The sequence below is a fragment of the Leucopleurus acutus genome, assembly GCF_964270905.1.
Source record: "Leucopleurus acutus genome assembly, chromosome: 18".
Classification (NCBI taxonomy): Eukaryota; Metazoa; Chordata; class Mammalia; order Artiodactyla; family Delphinidae; genus Leucopleurus; species Leucopleurus acutus.
In genome coordinates this window covers 9,108,303-9,132,470 of record NC_139160.1, presented here as the reverse complement: position 1 = coordinate 9,132,470, position 24,168 = coordinate 9,108,303, and the positions used below count along the sequence as shown (strand labels likewise).

Genomic DNA, 24,168 nt, shown 5'->3' with positions numbered 1-24,168 from the left:
TGAAGAATAGTTGAATATTGAGAGATCAAGACACAATTCAAAACTTTTTTTTAAAAAATAAAAGGCCGTTTCATAAACATGAAGAAATCTTCAAAAGAAAAATAATCACATCAATTGTGATATACACTGGAAAATAGTAAAATGTCACTTTCCAAAATAGTTTCTTTATTATATCCCCCATCTATTATAACCAACTTGGAAATATACCTTAAACATAATGGCATATTAAATGAAAATGCTCCATTATCCATTGTGATAAATTTAATAAGTTAGAATATGATTTTCTTTTCTGATGGTAACCATGAAAAAATGAAAGAACAGCACCTGAAATACTAAAATGAATTTAGGAAAGCATTAAGTTGTAACCTATATGTTTTGGTTGAAAATACAGTTCATAAAACTGTATAAAGGATGCTGCCTTTGTTTCTATATTTTGTAGATTACAACAAAGAAAAAAGATATGCTCTAAACCCAAATATATTTTCCACTTCTCCCAATCTGGACAAAGTGGAATTCCATTCGAAGTTCATAAGATTGTGAACCTACAGTAGCTCATATAGTTGGATATATCACTCCCACCCTGCCCATCCCCCCCAAAAACAATTTTTGGCTCCAAAATAAAGTACAATAATAAACTCTTGATGAAAAACTATGTTATGGGGCAATCTATCATATACTATGGCTAAATACGAATTTACAGAGAAGAGCACATCCCATTTTCAGCACTTTTTTTCATAAACATGCAACTCACTATAAAATACAAAACACTTGCTTTCAAGAACAGCTTTATAAAGACACACTGCATCAATAAAATTTTTTTCTTTCTGATTAACTTTACACTGTTATGGAGAACTGAAACATTTCTAATGTGTATATATCAGATTTTATATTATAGTGTAATAATTTGCATTTTCTGAATATAATGTTCAAGAGGAAATATCTATACACAATAACATTCTAGACTATTAAAAACTAATTCAAACTGCAGAATTTTATTGATACAGTAGATTAATAAAAACTGAAAAGGGATGATAAAATGGGATAAAGAACTCAGTACATTATTTTTATAACACACTCTTTAAAATTATAATATTTTAAATCTCTCTCTTTTTAAAATTTTCCTTGCCATGAAAGGCCAGAAAATTCTGGGACCAATACTGAGGTGTAAAATAATCAAACGACTTCAGGACTATTCCACAGTTTGCGTGGCGTCCTCCCATCAGAGGCATTGTTCAGGTGTAATGGCAGACAATTTAGCACCTCTGAAGACTAAGGGTGCCCAGGAGTAAACACTAGGTAAGATACACAAGAGAAAGAGATCATTTTAACTCTCCAACAAATTGTGACATCAAGAAAATGACACCATTTGTTGAAAAAAAATTTTCACAGTAAAACTGCAGAGAATACAAATACAAACACTGACAGATTACTGCTTAAGATCTACCCTAACAAACTCTTTTCAAATCAATAGATCCAATAAACAGCTGGGTACTGTCAGTTTAAAGCCGCAGATAAAAGCTATACAAGCACTTTAGAAGTCAGAAACATTAAAAAAAAAGAAGAAGAAAAAATATATTTACAAGTTTCTTCTTTATGTCTACATAGCCATCGCACATTAGACTTTTTCACAAGACTCCATAGTCAATGTTATACCGTGCGCATGGCTAAAGCATGTGACCACAAATACATGAGGTCATCAGAGTAAGGTCCAACTGTCCACTCTTCAGCAGTCCCACTTTGTGCATCAAAGGCTTTACTCAGCCTGAAGCTTGACAAAAAATTATTTTTTTCAAAGCTTTCACATAGAAAGTTATTAATGACATTTGTTCATCGCCTTTCTCTTTTAGAACTTCGCCGCCGTACCTTGAAAGAAATATCACCAGATGCTTAATTAAAATGGGTACATATTAATTAGACACAGCAGTAATTATTATTATTTTTTAACCAATCATTATTCTTACATGTTCTTGATTTTCTTTGCTTTTCTTTCCTCAAAACCTTTCTCCTATGTTAACTTCCTGCCTTGACATCACACATTTAGATGTACATAATACATGAATGCCCATAAACAGCCTTTCCCAGGATAGCAAAACAGAGAACTATTTTACTTCTCTATTTAATAATTTTAAAGAGAAATGAACAGAAGTCAATGCCAACAGCAAGAAAAACAATTGCAAATATCACCTTTTTACTTATGTTTCTGTAGTAAAAGAAAACATTTAATATTTATGAATTTAGGCTCACAGCTGTCTTTCTCAGAAAACAGCTATTGACTTTGGATCATAACAACTATCAAATACATATAAATAATCTGAAATTCAGACATATTACCACTTACTGGCAAGTACTAATGAAAGCATAAAACTTCAGTTCAAAAAAGATCAGTATTAACAAGAGGAATACAAATAGAACAGGATTTTAATTTAATTAATTTACAGTATAGTTTTTCTTTGATGAAGACATCAGTCACTATATACAACTCTTCAGCCTTATTTTTACACCCCCCTAAAACCCTTTACAAACAAGCCCAACTAGTTTGAGACCATAATTCAACATATTTATCTGTGGTCTTAATTCATTCACATAAATGCATCCTGATGCAGACAGAAGTGCTGATTATATTAAATAGAACAGAGGGGCAGGGATCAACCCTGGGACCTGATCAAAGAACACAGGTTTCTCAAACAAAGATGGCTGGCTGAGCTGACCCAAAGATTCAGCATTAATGTTAGGAAGATGACAGCTCTTACTTAAATGTGTTAATTATATTTCTTCCAAAGAGAAAAAAATCTGAGATGTAACCAGCAAAACCATTCATTTCTTTAAAAAAAAAGTATCTCAGGAAGCATCACATTCCTACCTCTGTAAAAGAAGTGTCTATTCCCAATTTTATGAATTCCAAAAGCTAATTTTAGTTAAAGACATGATTTTATTCTATACGACTAACTACTAGTAGCTAGTGGGAAACTCAAAACAAATACTTACGAAACAAGAGTATATATAACAGATACAGGAAGAACTTAAATGCGTAAAGTGTTGACATCAGACTGCCACTTGTTCCTCTCTGCATTCAGTTTTAAACTGGGCATTTACACTTTCACTAGGCTACGTCTATTATTCTCACTTGGTTTCAGGTTTTCACAAAGGACATAGTCTCCACTATCTAAGCCGGCAGATGAAACACTATAAACTAATGAAGAAAAATATATAAATATTTAGAATTATTAAGTAACAGCAAGTGCTAAATGGACCTGACCAAATATTTACCAACTCTAAGTCTATATTCCATACTATTACACATGGCACTTTCATAAACACATACATTTACTGCAGAAACTTCTTCTTCCTCTGTTTCTTCCTGTGGATTATCATCGACAGGAGAGCTACCCTGAAACACATCTACTTCTTCACTTGAATCATTTTCTTTAGTAGCGGCTTGTTTGGAGCGTCCTACACGGCTAGAGTAAAACACATGTAAAATAAAATGAACATTCTGATCCTTAAGTGGTAGGTTACTTCATAACAGGAAATGCTTTAAATATTTCACAGGCTTTCATTTATTATCATTTTTATTCTCAATTACCTTGTAAGCCAAGAAATATTTTTCTTACATTCCGAACCCTAAACAAGCACTTAATCCTAGAATCTTACATATAAAAAGATCTACCAAATAACAAGTCAGTGTAACTGAGACCAATACCATAAAGGATTTTAAAACATAACCCAAAGTCTACTCTTCCTTTTACCTTTCCCAACTCAGTAAAAGGCTGAGTTGCTCAAAGCAGAAATTTTAAGAGTCTTTCACCATAGTCTACAACTCTTTATCTAGCCCTAAGATTCTACTTATAAAGAAATCTCAAATCCATTCACTTCTCTCCATCTTCATTGTTACTACATATTCCTAAACCATCCTCATCTCTTGCCCCTTCTCTCTACAAGTAATCTTTCAAAAATGTAAAAACAGCTGATGCCACGCCCCCTAGAGAGCCCCCTACGTACTGAGATTAACTGCATAAACCTCCTTAATACAGTACATAAAGCGCTGCAGACAGGCCTTGCCTACCTGTCCATTCTCATCTCCTTCCACTCCCCAGTTCCCCACAACTACAACACAGCAATATCCTTGTCTTCCTTCAGCTCTCTGAATTTGCCAGGATTTTTCCCACTTCAGAACCTTCCAAAACAGTGTTCCCTCCACCTGAAATGTTCCTCTCCCTACTCTCTATCAGTCTAACTCCTACTACTCTCAAGGAACCAACTGGTCACTTTCCAAAGAGAAAAAAACTTCCCCAATTCCCCAGCCCTGTCCTTACATTCTCTTACAGCACCCTAACTTTATCCTTCAGGGCACATATCACAATTTACTATTCCATATTTATGTGTGATTATTTAATGACTACATGCCCATTTAGATGGTAAGTCCTATAAGGATAAGAATCGTGCCTGTTTCGTGCCACTATATTCCCTAGCACCTAGTACCCTCTGAAACAGGAGACACTCAAAAATATGTAATAGATGTCACCATTTAATTAAATGTATCTCTCTTGATAAATATTTGTTTTTTAATTAAGAACTTAGCCTATCATTTCTATAAGCAATCGAAAATAGATATTGTTTAATCCATACTCAAACCAATTACTCAAACGTACTTGATTCAGTTTTTCAGAATTAACAGAAGAAAATACAAGGAAAATAATACAATCTTTCTCAATTCCACTGAGGTCAGAACAAGAAAACAGACAAATCATAACATACGTTATTACATTACCTCTAAAAAGGGGCTTCCCAGTGAAAGGAAGTTAGGTTGTTAAGACAGAATACAGAATCTCTTTCTGTATTGATTTTTTAACAGAAATGTTTGTTTGATTTAGAACACTCATGTGAGGAACTTGTGTAATTTTAGGAGGTAACATGATAATCATCTAAGCCCTTAATTTTATGAGGCCCAAACAGAAACAAATTAAAGTTACAAGCATGAAAGATATTCACCCTGTTATATTCTTGTTATAAATTAACGACGGGAATTTAAGATGCCTTAAGAATATTTTTTTATCGAAAAAACAATGATTTTCCATGGTTGAATACAAACACATTTATGAAGCTGCCACAAAAATGTACTTACCTTTACTTTTTATCTGAGGGAAAAATTATATGGAAAAAGGCAGGAAGTACTGGCTAGACACTCAGGTAACTTTTCCTCTTCCTATGGAATACACAGGAACAGGAAAAACTTTGAAGGTAACTGAGTATTTAACCAAGGTCTGTTGGCAACTCTGAAAAGTCAAGCTATTCAAGTATGGGATTACTTTCAGAAAAACTGCAAAATTTCTAGTAGAAGACACGCTATTCTATTTCTACTTTGAGGAGAAAAAAGTGCCAATTTACAAATTACAACACTGATGCCCCTGTCACTTTAATAAGTCTGGACACAGACTTGTTACTGTAACTCTCCTATAAACATGTACATGTGTGAACATCCAAAACTATCTATAGATACAGATGTGTTAATGTGATTAGAAAACAAACAAAATCAAGACATCAAAAACTTGAGATCACCATGTGGTAATTTCTACAGATGTAATTTAAGAAAAATGATGCCTGTTACTTTCCGACATGGTTCAAAGAATCAAAGCAAAAGTGTAAAAGCTATTTTTTAAAGCTGTTGAGGAAAGACACGAAGAAAAATTGTAGCATGGAATGACAAGGTAACGTGGTCTATACTGTAATTATTTAAAAATACTTCATCATCTCTTCAGGTACCATAAAGTATGTATTGGAAATAATAAACTATTTGGTATTCATTTATAAAGTTTTGTCTAAAACCTGTAAAAATGTACAAATGTCACCAAAGGTTGACTGGGTATCAATCACCTAGGTAAGTTTACAAAAATGTTATGTTATCTAGTGTACTGGGGCTAAATATATGGGATTTAAATACAGCCCTATGTATATTTAGAAATTTATGAACCCCTGCAAAATAATTTGAAACTGGTTTGAAATTTAATATTATTTACAACTTACACATTTTTGGGGGGTTGTGATGGTGATGGCGTTTTTGATGGTCTTCCTCGTCCTTTCTGTGGTGTGGATTGTATGGATTCAACTGCACTAGTTTCAGGAGATTCTGCTCTGCTTTGGGGAAGACCCAAATGTGGATAGCATCAAATTATGATTTATAATATAGTAACCAAATGTATGCAGTTTAGAGTTAAACATACTTACCTTTGTTGTGCTCTCCTTGAAGTTCGGTGCTGTTTACTTTTTGACTTCTGTTCTGTGTTTCCACTTTGTCTTTCTTCTTCTTCCTCTTCTTCTGCTGTTGAAGGTCCAGGTTTTTTTTTGCTTCCTTTTTTAGAAGTTTTCATTGTTGGCTCTTCTTTGGGTGTACCTCCACCAGGAGGTTTTGGTGGTCGGCCTCTTTTACCTTTTTTTGGTGGACTATTCTGTTCATCCTCATTTTCTAATATATCTTCTTTGAGCCTCTTTTCCTCAGGCCACTGCTGTTCGTCTGATTCTGAAGCTGTATGGCCTCTCTTCCTTCCACGCTGACTGCCTTTAGGTTTCTGTTCCTGTACCAACTTAGTCAGGTCATCCATCCCTAATTTCTCCTCTGAATCTGTTACAGGTGTTTTTTTCCGGCTTCTAGGTTTGTCCAATTCAGACTAGGAATAAAAGCCACAATTTCAAATATAAAACTTAGTATGCATTGTTAGTATATGTATTTTTAAGAATCAAAAAAAAAAATCTGTTATCCACTTCAGTCATAAAAATGTACCTAAATAAGGTATAGAGTTCTGAAGTACATCAGAACGATAACTACTTACTTGCCTTTATTAGTAATTTTCTAATTTAAAACACCATCTGGGGGTAAGAGGGTACGTTTTTATTCTTACTCAAGCTAGAGAGCCTCAAATGAAACCCCTCAAGATCAGTATGTGATCAGATTATACATTTCTGGTGAAGAGCCATTTCATAAAAGAGAACACTCTAAACTGAATGCTGCAATAGTGGGCAGCTATACGGAGTATAATGGATCTGTTCTAATAGTCAATTTAAGTAATCCTAATTTCCTAATTTTACCACACAATGTATAATAAGACATAAAATATCAACTATGTTATATATATATCATGCATACACATCATAAAAGAACTATTTTTATTTTATAAATGGAGGTTGCAAGATACAAAAGTTTAAACATATTCATCATTTATTAAAAATTCTGAAAACACTTCTGAAGCAAAGATATCACTTCTTCCCAGATACAACTAACAAAAAAAATAACTTAAAAATCAGTGACTTTCAAATTTAAAATAAAATACCAGTCTACATTCACTGAATTTAAGCACTGACCAGCAGATGGAGACTGAGGAAATTCTTCAAAGAAACCAAGAATAGTGCATATGAATTTATAATGCTCTCCACAGGTATACACATGTACATAAGACACATAATATTTATAGTACTAAGTTAATTTCCAAAACGTTTGTTCCAGGTTACATTCTTAAAAAAACAGTGAAAAGAAAAATTATCTAATTACTTATAATTTTTTAATATGTTTAATTAGTCACTTGTGTTTCCTGCCTGTGAACTGCCTAATTATATCCTTGGTATTATGCCCTTTGTCCACCTGTTTATTAAAGTCTGAGTTTTAATCTAAATATTCTACACTTTTGTGTATATTTAAATTTTATTTCCTATTTGTTATGAACTGAATTGTGTCCCCACAAAATTCATATGCTGAAGTGCTATGATACTATACTACTTGGAGATGTGGCCTTTGGGAGGTAATTCAGTTGAGATAAGGTCACGAGGGTGGGGCCTTCATGATGGGATTAGTATCCTTATGAAAAAAGACACCAGAGAGATCTTGCTGTCTCTCTCTCCACCATGTTAAGAACACAGTAGGAAGGTGGCCATCTGCAAACCAGGAATAAAGCTCCCACCAGGAACTGGACTGGCCCACACTTGATCCTGGACTTCCCAACATCCAGAAATGTGAGAAAATTAATTTGTGTTGTTTAAGCCTCCCAGTCTATGATATTTTATTATGGCAGACTGAGCAGACTAAGACATTATTGTATCTTGTTTTAGAATAGGATGCTGAGTTGAGGTTCTAAACTGTTTTTCCTACTTCCACTGCCAAACAGACATCTAATCAATTTCAAAATCACTTATATGTAATGCTTCCTTTATTTTGCATTATTTTTCAAAAAATAATGTGGGCTTCACTGGTGGCGCAGTGGTTGAGAGTCCGCCTGCCGGTGCAGGGGACACAGGTTCGTGCCCTGCTCTGGGAAGATCCCACATGCCGCGGAGCGGCTAGGCCCATGAGCCATGGCCGCTGAGCCTGCGCGTCCGGAGCCTGTGCTCCGCAATCGGAGAGGCCATAACAGTGAGAGGCCCGCATGCCGCAAAAAAAAAAAATAATAATAATAATAATAATGGTTCTGGGCTAATGTAACAACAGTGCAATATTTTACTAATTATATTTAAGTATGTTTGTGTTTGGTTGGGCTGATCTTATTACTCCTCTTTTTTGCATCCATTTTATTCTTCCACATGGACTTAAAATCACACTGGAATTTTACAATGATATCTTCATTTAGAAAGAACTGTCATCTTTTTAACTCATTTTTTCCATGAAGGAATATGGCATGTCTTCTCTCTCTTCTGTTTCTCAGTTTGGGTATTTTCTCCACATAGGTTCCCCCTACCTCTTTTTAAGGTTATGTTTAGATCCATCTATCTAATTTCGTTGTTGTAATGGCTAGTGTTGTAAAGTAAATCCCCTTTCCCCCAAGTGTACATCTGGTATAAAGTAAAATTACCAGAGTAAAATTATAGTTACATATATACATACATACGCCTACACTCTTAGTTTTTCAACTGCTTCCCTTATTTTTTTTAAGAGTACAAAAATAAAAATAAATTTGTCTCTTCTTTTTCATTGTCATACTTCTGGCTCCTATTTAATAATGTCTTTCAGAACTGGTCAAATATTCTAGAACAATTTTAAACAACAGGTTGTTTTGTTCCTGAGTTTTAATAAGAATGTTTCAAGTATTTTGCCTTTAAGAATAATAATTTTGACTAAATCACTGACTACTGATTTAAACAGATAAAACTTTTAGCATGTTAATGAAGTATCCTTCTAGTATTAATTTACAAAGAGTTCATATTTGTCAAGAATGAATTCTAAATTTTATTTGTGTCTGCTTGGCATGATCTGAGATTATCTTGTTAGTATATTTATTTGGGATGTTGATTTGCTTTTTATTCTTTTTAGCGTTTAAATTATCCTTGAAATCTAGGGGAAAATAAAGCCCTATAAATAATTGGTTTTAATTTGTTAGTATTTATCTAGAGTTTTGTACATAAATTAAAAATTACCTGTCATTACTTAGAGATGGGAAGAGAAACATTAAAATTAAACCCTCCAATTTTCAATGCTACAATTCATTCTGACATCCAAAGATCTGAAAAAGTGGCTGAATTCATTTATGCTCTGGAAAAGGTTGTTGGCAAACCCGAAATTCAATGTCTGTTTTCTTGAGAATATCATAAAATAATCTAAACTTCCTAAAGCACTACATTCTCTAATTTTTCATTTTGTACCATATTGTTTTCAGAACAGAGGGGGTATAAAATTGAGGTTAGAAGCAGGAAATGGAGAAAATATGTTATTTGTAAAGCTAAATATTACAATACAAATGTATATGAAGAATAATTCCTTTGCAGTGAAATTTCAATGTGAAGCTCGTAGTATATAAAAAAGACGATACTCTTTCTCCATAATCTATTGGTCTTTAAATTGAACTTCTGTCTCATAATGCTCACCTCTTTGAGAATATTGCAGTTGAAATGAGCTTATTAATAAGGTTCTTCTGAAAATGGATGCAATGTTACACAAAAGACTGCCAAAGGCCTTCATTAATTATATAAATAAATCTTAAAACTCAGAAATTCAAAACTGTTCTATAAAAAATAGACTTCAGGGCTTCCCTGGTGGCCCAGTGGTTGAGAGTCCGCCTGCCGATGCGGGGGATGCAGGTTCGTGCCCTGGTCCGGGAGTATCCCGCATGCCGCAGAGCGGCTGGGCCCGTGAGCCATGGCCACTGAGCCTGCGTGTCCGGAGCCTGTGCTCCGCAACAGGAGAGGCCGTGGCGGTGAGAGGCCCGCGTACAGCAAAAAAAAAAAAAAAAAAAAAGACTTCATTCTGCATTGCTCCAAAAGGTAGAACTAGATATGGAATTTATAGGCTAGCAAAATATTAACCATGCTTCCTAATTAAGGGGGTAGTGGGGAGGGAAAGGAGGCAGTATATGTGGGTATGGGTAGCCTAGTTGAGGTTTCCAACAAATGAGAGAAATTATAAGCTCTCCACTTAAGGCATTTTCAAGCACCAACTCTCATAAATGATAATGAAGAAATTTCTGCACTAAGTGAGAAGCAGGACTAGAAGACATAAATACCTTTCCCAACTCAAAGATTCTTCCATAAATCAGGATAACAGGATTCCTTTCTGGCTAAGCAATCAATTTTTAATTCTGTTTGGGTGAAAATTTTAAACAGCCAATAAAAATCCGAATTTATAGTATAGTTAGGATTTAGTAAGAATTTTAGAATTTTAATTTTTTTAAGTGGAAAGAGAAACAATCTGCTAAAATAAATTACTGGAGAAATCTGAAAAAAACTGAAAATAATTTAAACTTCTTGGGATATGTAAGCTTGGGCCAGTGGAAGACAGGAGTGCAAGTTCTATGTCAGAGAAAGAAAATGTTTTTATTAATAACCTTTTGCCTCTATTAATCGAGTAGATTAAAACATTAACTTTCATTAATATGATAATCATTAATCAAAAATATTAATCTTTATAACAAAACAGCAGCAACAACCATTCATTTGGGCTAATTCATTTATTCTGATAAACCTTACCAGCTAAGTACCCACACTTCACTGATAAAGGAACTCATTCAGGGAACCTAATGGGTTATTCAAGAAATGTTTAGAGCTAACCTCGAAAGTCAAAATATGCTCAATTATTAATGCCATCAGGTTGTGTTGCAATACACAACTGTATTCTGTATCTTTACTAAAAGTACCAAATTTGTCTTCAAATGACATTTATAAATTATGCCTATCACACACACATCAACATCATTGCTATTAAGATTTTAAAACTAAACAAGGACTTTATGAAAACAGTAGCATTTCCTACATTTACTAGAAACTTACTTAGTAATTAAAGGCTCAAGAAATCAACTAAAATGAAGGAAACTTTAAGGACCCTCATTCTAGCCTCCTTCTCTAAGGCTAAGCCTAAATTTACTGTGTTTAAAAAAAAAAACACAAAAGCCAAGCAGTTCTGAGTATGGAACTGGCATGTTTGATTCCAAAGCTCTAAAGAATAAAGATTGCTTACTAGAATGACAAGAAACACAAGAAGTTCAATATACTTAAATTACATGGTAGAGGATAATTATGAACTCAAATTTGTAAGTAAAATCAGATGTCAAACTTGAGAGTAAAATTAACTGGTTTCAGTGTAAAAATGATTATTTACATAGTAAAAATAATAATTATTGTACTTATTATAAAATCAAACCAAATATCTCACCCTTACAAGATCAGAGTCGTCTCTCTTGTCACTTTTTTTCCCCGGCAAAGGTGAAGACATTGTGTAATCTTCATTTTCACTGTGATCCATTTCAGAGCTATCAAGCCTTTTAATATAGACATTTGTAATTGTTATTACAATCAAATAACCTTAAAAGTTTTTCCTTTTCCCTAGTGTAGCTTTATAACTTTATGAGGAAAAGTTTCATTCTTTTCAAAAAGTATCCGTTTTAGTATATTTAACACCATTTGGCTATTTTCCATCATCTTCCCTTTTCATCCCTTCCCCAGATTACTATTAGCTGACTCCAAAGTGGCATTTCCTACCTCAATTCTAGTGCCTCTATTCTCCACCAATAATCTGGACAATCTTTTAAAAGCACAAATTAGACCACTAGACTCCAGAACATCTTCCAGTTTTACTTAAAATCAAACCCAAATTCCTTACATTACCCACAAAGTCCAAACATAATCTGGGTACCTCACACCTTCATCCCTGACCATTATTCTCTCATTCCTACTCTCCAACCAAATTGATCTCTCAAACACACCTAGCTCATTCCCTTAGAAAGAGAATCTTAGTGAACCGATGGGATTCGGAGAAAAAAAGCAACAAAGGTTGAAAGAAAGTTTAACCAAAAGTAAAGTAGGGAAACTACGAGTCATTTGTTGTGAAAAACAATGGGAGATGAGGACTGGGTAAAACTATATATTGGTCTTGAAAACAAACAAGGGAAGCCAATTAAGATTTCCAAGCAATGGAATAACCTGAAAACATAGCATTTAAAAAAGATTATCTAGCAGTGACATGATATACAATACATAGACAGAGGAATAAGAAAGGGAAATAGCCAAATACTACAGTAATTAAAGAAAGGGAATGAATATGATGATAGCAGAAAAGAGAAGTATTAAATAAACATTCTAGAGAAAAATAACTGGCAAAACTTATTAGCACAGGGGAAAAATCAAAGACAATTTTGAGGCTCTTAGCCTAGATGGGTGAATTAGATCATCTTTGATTATAACCAGGAATTCAAGGAGAAAAGCCAGTAATTTAGGAAATGAGTTGCTGGAAATGTTTTTGGTCATGTTAAATATGAGGCCATCCAGTAGAAAAATGTCTAAATGACATAGGTAAAGAACGGTCACTTAGGTATCAGCCACTAATATGCATTAAAACAGGAATCTAGAAAAAACAAGAACTTTAGATGTAATTTTTGTTTTAATTCGATTATACTATATATCATTTAATAATTTATTCATTACAAGGAAACTGATAAGACGTTTTAGAATGTCTCCTCCCTTCTTTACTGATTGGTTATGAATAGTGCAAAAGACAACATAATCTTTCATAATAACTTAGCAAAATGAATAAATGGTGGCAGTTTAGCCTTGTACGAGGCTCTGCTGCTGACAAATGGTATGCTAAGCCCCATGCTAAAACCAGTTAAAGTGTGATTTTCCTTTTTTCTTTCTTAAGAAGAAGAAAAAAATCTCCTGCAAAGCATAATTCAAAAGTACGTTTTTAAAATATTTTTTAAACAAAGAAGTTTATATACGTACATGGTAAAAGAAATTCAAACCATATCAGAATATAAAATCATCTCCCTCCTACACTAGATTATTGTAAACACTATTAAGACGTTGTGTACTGTTCCCCAAATTTTCTATGCATATACAAGCAAATGAAAATACAAACCCTTCTTAAAAACTCAAAAATACTTTACACTGTTCTATTCTTTCCCTTTTTCACTCAATAATATATTGTGGAAACTCTTCATATGAGTTCATACCTCATCATTTTTTAATGACTATGTATTTCATTGTATGGATGAACTAGACATTTAGTTTGGAAACTAGCTTATGTCTACCAACAACAACAAGCTAAAATATGAAAGGCTAAGATGGAGTACCTACCTAAATGAGTAAGCAAATACATTTAACTTATAAATGGCTACCAGTGTTAAAATAGGAATGTTCAGATATGTACTGATTTTCATTCACTGACATTAAATGTAAATGTTGTTATTTTAGGTCTCATAGCCTTGATGGAGTCCTTAAATGTTAAGTATGGTATTTCCTATGTACTTACCTTCCTTTTATTCTTCCAGGAGAGCTTGGATTTGAGCTGCTGCTTGCATTGCTTACAGTTTCCATTCGTGATGACTTTGTCTGAGATTGTTTGCCTGCTGATGAAAGCGGCTTATTAACAGCTCCTAGAACATTGGTTGTTTTAGGCTGAAATGAAAAATGCATATCTTTCTATTTGATTAAAACCAAAAGAAGTTTAGATGTAAAGAAACATAAATAGTACCTGTCAAAGTATTTACATATACAAATCATGAAAAACTTGCCTATCCTTAAGCAAAATAAGAATAAGAATTATAAATTGAATATCACTGAACAAAAACTATATAAACAGAATAATAGTTAAGTTTCTTAGTTACCTGCAGTAAAAGGCTTACATAGGAAGTGACAGCACATAAAATGTATAGTCAAAAATGAAAACTGATAATTAGACTCTTGCTAGGGAAGGACATAAGAAGATGTCTTTTTACTTTAATATTTTTATCTTAATATTACAAGATAAGATATTTGAAAGAACGTCTCCAGGGTTTTATCATAAGCTACAAAACAAGTTCTATATCTCAGCTTGCATCTATATAGTAAATATAACTATTTCTTAGTAGTAAATGGAAGATAATACTTTTGATATATCAATTTTTAAAAAATACTAAATAACATAATTATGCCAACAGTCACACTAAAATAAACTACCACATAAAAATTAAAACAATTTTCAAAACATACTTTTCCAGGAGTGAAAAACGATTTCATTTCTGGAGGCAGATAATTTTTGGTGTTACTGAAGTTCTACAAACAAGGGAAAAAAATAATAGTCAATGACTACTGAAGCACTATATCTAGGAGGTGATTCAAAAGCCAACAAAGCATAGAGCAGCTTTTGTTTTAAAGTACATTATAAAATACGTATTTGTTTAAACTAAACAGTCAGTTGAAACACAAAATTTTAGTCACTGATTTTAAATGCTGTAATAAGCTTAAACTAACCTCGTACTAATTCTAGTACTAACACAACATATTTGAGCTCTAACATGCTAGAGCTCTAAGAGCTCATCAGCAAACACATGCTTATGTAATAATACTGTCCAGGGAAGAGACTTCGTATACTCCTATTACCTTAATCACAAAAAGGTGAATGCTTAAAAGCAGACAGTCCCTTTTACTGGGTGAACTTACAGGACTGTTCTGATCTCTGTAAACTGGGTAAGACATTAACTGGTATTTTGCTTTAAAAAAAAAGAAAAAGGTAGTGGCTGTTTCCTCTCAGTTACTTTAACAGGCTTAGATGCACTATAAAACTCCAAGAGAGATTCTAAAAAACACCTTTTTTAGTATCATACAATATTTGAGTTTTCTGAGAGTAGTTTGGGAACATTCCTGTAGTGTTCCCAGGGTCTTGGGCCTGTTTAGTGTCAGTTCTCTGCTTGTTTCTTCATACCAGTTAGAAATCTCAAGGGCTTATCAGACTATCTCTATCAGCATTCTCCTTCCCATTTTGGATCAATGGCCATTATCTCATAGATTTACAAGCTTTGATCATTTTTGCCTGTGCTCTTAGACTAGCATAAAACTTGGAATACAAACTCTAGATCATCCTAACTCATCTCGGAACTTATTTGTGTCCTCCAGTTTGGCCCATATTCTGGTCTTGAACCACATTGTTAAGACTCACGGCAACCTTTTCATGACATTAGTAGTGTGTCACTTCTTGATACTGATTCTTCGTGATCTTCCCACAACCTAGTGCTGAGAATACATTTTATTTCAACTTATACAAACAAATCCTAAAATAGCTACCTTGTCAGGTTGGGTGAAAAAACGAGCTGGTAGTACTGGGTCTTTAGGAGATTCCAAACTATATGTGGTGCTTTTTGACATAATGATATTCATGGCAACATCACACACAGTATACAGTTTCTGCAATGGTATTAAAAGAAAATTAGGTACTTCAATCAGTATCCTAGACTCTGAGAATTAGTTGTAATTCTAGAACATGCATTTAGTATGCAGTTTTCAGGACAATAGTGTAAGTTAAAAGACTGACTCTATTATTTTCATTAGTTTACTAGTAACAGCATTACTACTAATTCTATATTAATTCTATGTTAGTAAGTCTAATTACTACTAATATGAATACTACTAACTATTTATTATACTACTAACAGAAAAGACTGATGTTGTCTACAGAAGTTTCATACCCTATACTCAAATGCTTGAAATCAACATGGAATCATAACTATTTACAAAGAATTACATACTTCATTCATTTTTGCATCATCTGGTCCTTGAGCATCTTTTGTTTGTTTAATATTTTCTACCATCTTTCTGATAAATGCATGACTGTTATTTTCATTTTTAGCCATTAATATTTCCAGAACAAACCAAAGACACCTAAAAAATACCAAGAAAAAAAGAAAAAATTCACTGTTAAATACAGATATAATTCTAAATATAAATGTAATGAACTCCAGGAGCAGGAAAAATTAAAAAGAAACAGCTGTAAATCAATAGAGAAAAAAAATATGTCACATACATATCACAACGTATCGGCAATGTACGTGCAAGGTCGTAATACCCCTTCTCAAAGTCTCACTAACTTTCTTAGGGAGGCAGGTTAAAAAGAAACAGAAATGGTGGAAAGAATGAAGTGATCTTAATCCCTGGCTATGACAGGAAGGGAAGACTGCCTAAAGGAATAACTGGGCCATAGATAAAGTGAAGTCTCAAATATTCAAGACTGACTGTAGTCCTGAATGGAAGTCTTCAAGAAAATCTAACCACCTTACTCAATAGTAAGAATCTTCATCAATAAATCTGAGGAAAAAGTCATGGCTGACAACTCTGTATACTGTTTTTGCTTAAAGAAAGAAAAAAATAAAAGAAAGTGTCAGTACCTCAGTTTTAAAGTTAACTACATTAAATTCTACTCAAGAAAAAACTGAAAGTGCTTTGTCTCTGTGTTATGTAGACAGAATGGGACAGAGGGATAGCACAGAGGAGAAAATGGGAGAAGAGAGAAATGTGAAACAAGGTATCATTCTAGAAGGGAAAAAAGTAACCTTTGAGACCTCAGGCACAGGATTAAGTTCTTCTGGTGTGGCTCTCTGCTGCAATGGAGATCACTCATGGCTGTACTAGGGCAATTTACAAATACCGCCCAAAATGTTTAGTAAATTCCAAAGAATATTTTATCTATTTCAAAAACTAATATGTTCCGATAAGGAGGAGTGGCTAAAAGTTGTCATTAGTTATATAATCACTCTAACACAGAATTCATTTTGGGAAAACTAATTGCTTATTTTTTAAAAATAGAAACTGTGGCAAAAAGAGGGTAAAATCGTTTTCTCTTGTCATGAGAAAGTTATCAGTAATTTAATTTTATTCTCTTGAAGCATCTCAAATATTTAACTATAAAATATTTCTATGAATCAAGAAACCAAGAGTTATTTTCCTTTAATAAGAAGCTAAAGGCATGAGAAATTAATTTATTCAAAGCCACAAAGGTCATTCTTTATTGTAACAGAAACAGGGTCTCATCCATATTTTAAAGAACTCTGGTAGTCTTACAAAGACTTCTCTAAATACCGTTATATTCCCCTATCCCACACCCAGGCATATATAGTCTTCTGGCCTCTCAACAAGAATCTTTGAAAGAACTGTTAACTGTCATAAACTTTAGTTAGAGAATCACCAATGAAGTAGTAAGTGGGATCAGTTGCCTGGTTATCAACTTGGCCCATTATTAAATTAGACTATTCTCTATTCCTTATAGAGGAAGATAGTAACTGCAAAGAAAATGTGCTTACTATGTGAATAAAAGAGAATATTAATTCTCCCCACATGAAAATCTATACAGTGTTTCAGAAGAAAGTAGGAAAAGATAAGAACTGGAATGGAAACTCTTAATGGGTTGCTTCAATAAAAAAGAAATGCCAGACTGGTAGAGAAATATGTCAGTAATACAGTAATTATGCTAAGTTGTTTTGGGAAATTATATAAGAAATGAAACATGAAGAGATGGTATGAAAAAAGAAAAATAAGAGAACAAATAAGGTAAAGAACCTGAAACTCCTAAGAAATGAAATAAATTTAATATACTAATTGTAACTGAGATTCCATTATCAGCAAGAAAGGGAAAAAACTTTCAGAAAATATGAAAATGGGATGGAAAAAGTCTTACTCTTTAACATCTTTAAGTTGTTCAATATCCTGTACTTTGACATAATCTGGGTCATGTGCCAAAAGGTGAATTGTATATGGAACAACATACTCGGGTAGAAGAGACAATAATTTTTCTGAAAAAGAAAAAGAAAAAGAAAAAACAAAACAAAACAAAACAAAAACAGCCAGGTTAGAAAACCAAATCTTACTCATTCTCTTTCTCCCTCTCTCTGATACTATGTTTCCTGCATCCCAATAGTTTACCACAATATGACTGGAAGAAAAATATATTGAAATGTCCAGTGTTGAGGTACATCATAAATTAAAGTTTATTCATTCATCCATCATGGCCAATATTGATTTGCCTACTAAATGCACCATGTGCTGAGGCTACAAAGACAAATATTTCAATTTTCAATAGATATGGGAAAAAGTGACCCAAACTATATTCAAGACTAAGGAACATAAGATCTATTTTTTTAATTATTAGTAACTCTATGTTCAACACTCCCTTGTAAGCTACAGAGCAAAATGAAAAAAACTAGTAAATTTTTCAGTTAGTATGACACAAAAACAGGAAGTAACGGTTGATACTATTTGCTATTATTTGTAACATAAGAACAGATATAAAGGAATAGACATTGTTTCTAGGGCATTTTAAATAACAAACATCTTTTTAGTTTAAATTCAAATATTTTAATATTTTGACTGAGATCAGCATATTCCATTAGAGGTAGAATGGAAGTCCTAACTAGTTTTAATAAAGGTTACTCAAAAGACTAGGATTCACATTCTGAACAATTCTTTTTATATTTCCTACTCTCAAAATTTTAAATCAGATGTTGAATCTAGAGTATAATAATGTATGTGTCAATAAGGCACCAAGTTTTCTTTATTTCTACTGCTGAACTCAAAGAGAATAAGTTTGTGTGTAATATCATTCATTTCAAGGTAGGTATAGAAGAAAAAAGTAACAAGGTTCAAAAGTCAGTGAAAAAGTCTGTCAAACATTTATTGAGTGCTTACTCTTTTCCAGACCTTCTATTTTTATTGGGGCTATTTTAAATATAAAGATGCATAAGACTAGATAAAAACCTCATACTAAAGCATGGACAGGACAGAAGCTATACTTCAATGTGGACAGTGCCCTAAAATAAAAATAGCTAACAACTACTGAGTACTTCTTTGGACCATGCATTATGCCAGGTGCTTTATACACATAACTTTGTAATCATAATCATAACCACCATAAGCTATGAGTAAAACTATACCAGTCTTACAAAAAGGAAACTAAAGCTCAGATTGCACAAGTAACCTGCCCAAACACAACCAGTAAATGGCAGTGGTGGGATTTGACTCCAGAGCCCTCATTTTTTCTAAGGTGAGGTAGGAACAGAAAGAAAGAGGGTCCTAGTGATGAGGTAACACCAAAACTGTATTTTAACGGATTCAAAAGGGGCAAACCGCTCTCCTTCGTTTTGTTTGTTTGTTTGTTTGGACAGAAGGGGGACGCAATTTCCAGACAGAGTTGACAACAGAGAAAAAAGATGGCGATACAGATTTCAAATAATCCAGAGTACAATGAGCACAGAATTCATAGTCAGGAGTAGCTAGAGAGAAAGCTTAAAACTCAGGCTGAGGGCAAACTAAAAAGGGCCATGCTGATGAGCTTCAACTTGACCCTATGAGCAATAAGCAATCGACAAAGGTTTCAAGCAAGGAAGTGATGTGATCTCATCTGTTTTAGAAAGATAATTTTGACAGCGGTGTGGCACAGCTGGAGGTGGGTCAGAGGCAGGGGAACATTTACAACAGGGAGTTAGTTAGGAGTATATAAAATAATCCAAGTGAAATACGGCAGTGTAGGAGAGTTGAGGAGAAATATTCAAGATATCCAGAAGAAGAATTAAGAGGATTTAGTGACCAATGAGAGGAAAAAAGAAGGCGTGAAGAATGCCTCTGATTTCTGACTTGCATAACTGGATGGATTTTAATGCTGTTGATCAAGTCACAGAAGTCAGAGGGGCACAAAAACTAATAATGTGGATGGGGTAAAGTGAGCAGATTTTAAAAAGGCACACAGGAACCCGCTATTAATGTCAGCTACAGGTGAGGACAACCAATAAAGATCGAAGACCGGTACTTTTTTAAACTAAAAGATAGTACTTAGACAATCTACATAAATGTACCGCTTACTGTTTTATCTACCTCCAAAGTCACTGATATTTTTCCCTTGGCCTTTTAGTCAGTTGCATAAAGAGCTATGGGTTGATATTTAAATACCCATGCATTTATATTTTAAAATGACCTATTAAAAGGAAAAGCTGCTATTGAAAAACAGTAACAACTTCTTATTTAATGAGGGCAAGTTAGAATATAATAAATAACAGTAACATCATTTTGTGTTCTATAAAACTGAAACTGGCAGGATGGGAAAGTACACTTTTCATTTTCATATACGCTTACCACTAACAGCTGCATGCTGTTTCAGATACTCGCGTCTCACATTGATATTTTTTACCAGACACTGCCTGGCATGAGCTCTTCTTTCTTTTACAGGATCTTTTGCACAAAGTGCACAAATTGCCATATACTCAAGTGGAAGCCGTAATCGGGAAAGACCTTTGTGCAGTTTCTGAGCAAACACTTGTCTTACTTGATAGCATTCATCCTGAAAGACACAATTATTTAACATATTATCCACATGGTACCAAAGAGTAACAACTTTAGATATGAAATTTGCTATATCAAGTAACCAGAAGGGTAAACATAGCAAGTTTACCCACAATCACTGCTTCTGTTCACAAGACTGAGATGTGATAAGTTAATATCAAGGCTGGAGTGACCACCTGGACCCTAATAACTACCAGCTACCTGGTGTTAGAACATATTGAATGTAATCTTAAAACAGATAACACTAGTAAATATTAATCCATCCTAACTTAAATAAATGAGATGTGTAAAAAAAAAAAAGTTTGAACACTATCTAATATTTAGCTTTTTCGTTTGCTGAGCAAGATAAAACTGTCCAATTTATATATTTTAGTCCTATCATTTAAAAAACTATTCAGATTAAAATGGACAACTCTGAAGGCAAGAGTTACTAATTTCAGAAACATCACATTACTTTCAGTTCTATAAATGAACCAATCTGTTCATTGCCACTGTGCTGGCTTTCTTCACACTCCCCACTCTCCTAGACCACCCACCTCCACTCTCCTAGACCTCATCTTTAACGATAGCTCCTGTATCTTTCAGAAATCACTGAGGAATCTGTATCCTGCATCCACTTCTGTGCTCCCTTAGCACTCTGTGCTTATCTCCACCACAGCCTTTAGTATACAGTATGAAAACAACTGGTATATCTGTCTTACCCAGTGCTGTTTGTTCTTTGAAGATGAGAACGACGTCTTTATTTTTCTTTGTGCCTCTAAACCTAGCACAATATCTGGTACACAGATTATCAGAATTTTTTCTAAACTACAGGGAAAAGCTCATATGACTTTTGAGCCATACACGAGACATACAAAGACCTTCTATGACATAAAAAGACTTTCATTATTACACCTTACACTCCACCAATGAACATAACATGTGGTATGTTTCATATTATTGCAACTTTATGTTTATTTCTTCTATCGAGAATATAAATTTTGTTTTTCTTCGAAACCTAGGTCATAACATCTTGCCCTTATCATTAAATCCCTATTTTGGGTATCTTCTTTCATTTAACTTAAACTTCAGTTTATTACAATACCAAATACCCACTTTTAAAAAAGTAGTCAAGTGCAGCCACTATGGAAAACAGTATGGAGGTTCCTCAAAAAACTAAAAACATAGTTGCCATATGATCCAGCAATCCCACTCCTGGGCATATACCTGGACAAAACTATAATTCAAAAAGATACAGGCACCCCTTTATTCATAGCAGCACTATACACAATAGCCAAGATATGGAAACAACTTAAATGTCCATCGACAGATGAATGCATAAAGATGTGGTACATATATACAATGGAATACTACTCAGCCATAAAAAGAATGATACAATAATAATTTCATTCTTTTTTATGGCTAATATTCCATTGTATGTATGTGTGTGTGTGTGTGTGTGTGTGTGTGTATACACACACACACACACACACACACACACACACACACACACACACACACCATATCTTCTTTACCCACTCATCTGTTGAAGGACGTTTAGGTTGCTTTCATGTCTTGGCTATTGTAAATAGTGCTGCTACGAACACTGGGATGCATGTATCTTTTCAAATTAGAGTTTTTATCTTTTCCGGACATATGCCCAAGAAAGTGGGGTGGGGGAGGGATGGAGTGGGAGCTTGGGGTTAGCAGATGTAAACTATTATATATAGAATGGAAAAACAACAAGGTCAAGGTCCTACTGTAGAACACAGGGAACTATATTCAATATCCTGTGATAAACCATCATGGAAAAGAATATAAAAAAGAACATATACACACACACACATACACACATACCTGAATCACTTTGCTGTATAGCATAAATTACCACAACACTGTATATCAACTATACTTCAATTATAAAAAAGAAGTAGTCAAGCTTTCACAGAAATATTGTCTATTATCTACCCTCATAATCCACAAAAGGAAGTTAAACTTATCTCATTCCTTCCTCAGTATTACTCCTATAGGGAGAAGGATTTTCATTATTCAATTATTTATTACAAAAATACCCAATTACAAACTATGTAAGTAAAAGTCAATATATCACAAATATATTCACAAATGAACAGACCATTCATTAAAATATTAAACAAGAGGGAGAGGAACAAATTAGGAATATGGGATTAATAGATACAAAGTACTATACATAAAATAGAAAAGCAATAAGGATTTACTGTATAGCACAGGGAATTATACCTAATATCTTGTAATAATCTATATAGTGGAATATAATCTGCAAAAGTCAACCTGAATCACTAAGCTGGTTACACCTGAAACTAACACAATATTATAAATCAAATATACTTCAATAAAGCAAACAACAGAAACACTGAATAGCACTCAAACATCCCTCCCCCTATCCCTATCCCTATCCCCTAGTTAGATACACTAGGGGGATAGAACATGTCATTCTCTCATTAATCATCGAGGATCCAACAGTACAATGCAAATTCATTACAAAGTCAATTGTGAATCATAGCAAAGGTAGGAGAGTTTCAAAGTCATTAAAGTGATGTTAGAAAAGAACTGTCAAATCATATGCCAGGCAACTGACACATTTAACAACAAAAGATTAGAAAACTGACCACAATGATGATACAGTATGTACATCAAAAGAGAATCATGTGAATAAAGATTAAAAGATGTGCTCCTGGGAACTGAGGAAGTCTTCCAATGTTTGTTTTTTGCAAAGATTTACCCTTTTCGTTAGGTTATAAAAAAAATATGAAGGACAGATTTATCCCTTTGACTAGGTTATTAAAAAATGTGAAGTAAAGATTTACCCTTTTGACTAGGCTATAAAAGCATGTGAAGTAAAGGATAGAGTGATACAATTTTTATCAGGAAAAATACACTCTCAAAAAAGCACACTTGATACTTTCATGGTTATACTTATAACCAATAATTGGTTCAACATAAAGAAGATGGTGTCTAATACTACAAAATATTTTTCCCAAGGATAAAGTTCTGATCAAAGCTTTTATTCACTACTAAGAAATTAATTTTAGTCTGCATCTTAAATTAAATTTTAATGTCCTTTTTTAAATTGAAATATAGTTGATTTACAATATTGTGTTAATTTCTGCTGTACAGCAAAGTGTACTTTTTAAGTATAAATTATCCTCAGAGCTACTTCTAGTATCTTGCAAATAGTTCAATTACTCTGTGTACTGCACTGTGTTATCAACACTTATTTATATTTTCTGTTCTCCTAAGAGGTTATCTTCTTGAGGGCTGTAGCCATGACTCATCTTTGCATTTACAGAACCTAGAACAATGCATAGCACATAGCAGTATACAGCAAATTTTAATGAATTGCATTCAAATTCTAAAATACCTAAGTAATTATTAAATAATTTTAAGATTATTATTGAATTTCTATTCCTCTATATTTACTTTCTATTCAAATACATGACAAAGGGCACTGAGACACAATATTGCCTTTAAAGATCTCAACTCAAGCAAAGAGAAATAAACCATAGGTACATAACTAAGCACAATGCATGTATGTACCGGAGGACTAGAGACAAAATCTGTAACTGTAAGAACAAGAGCAAGTTTTGTGGAGAAGGCTGTGCCTGAGCC

The 24,168-nt window shown here is 33.5% G+C and overlaps 1 protein-coding gene across 5 annotated transcripts in view; it reads right to left on the bottom strand.

Moving 5' to 3' along the window:
• Positions 1 to 593: 593 nt before the first annotated feature.
• Positions 594 to 24,168, bottom strand: part of PDS5B (PDS5 cohesin associated factor B) — a 203,084-nt gene continuing 179,509 nt past the window's right edge. Inside the window, exons 25-35 of one of the 5 annotated variants that reach the window (XM_082859730.1) lie at positions 20,335 to 20,539; positions 17,888 to 18,002; positions 15,966 to 16,098; positions 15,505 to 15,624; positions 14,434 to 14,496; positions 13,715 to 13,860; positions 11,621 to 11,726; positions 6,223 to 6,662; positions 6,022 to 6,132; positions 3,323 to 3,458; positions 594 to 1,863 (exon numbers count right to left, since the gene is read on the bottom strand). In XM_082859730.1, the coding sequence (XP_082715856.1) occupies positions 1,828 to 1,863; positions 3,323 to 3,458; positions 6,022 to 6,132; positions 6,223 to 6,662; positions 11,621 to 11,726; positions 13,715 to 13,860; positions 14,434 to 14,496; positions 15,505 to 15,624; positions 15,966 to 16,098; positions 17,888 to 18,002; positions 20,335 to 20,539 (1,611 nt within the window). In that variant the 3' untranslated portion in view covers positions 594 to 1,827. Of the gene's footprint in view, positions 1,864 to 3,322; positions 3,459 to 6,021; positions 6,133 to 6,222; positions 6,663 to 10,475; positions 10,551 to 11,620; positions 11,727 to 13,714; positions 13,861 to 14,433; positions 14,497 to 15,504; positions 15,625 to 15,965; positions 16,099 to 17,887; positions 18,003 to 20,334; positions 20,540 to 24,168 lie in introns of those variants that run through there. The other 4 variants (XM_082859731.1, XM_082859732.1, XM_082859733.1 and 1 more) reach the window with 4 other exon arrangements.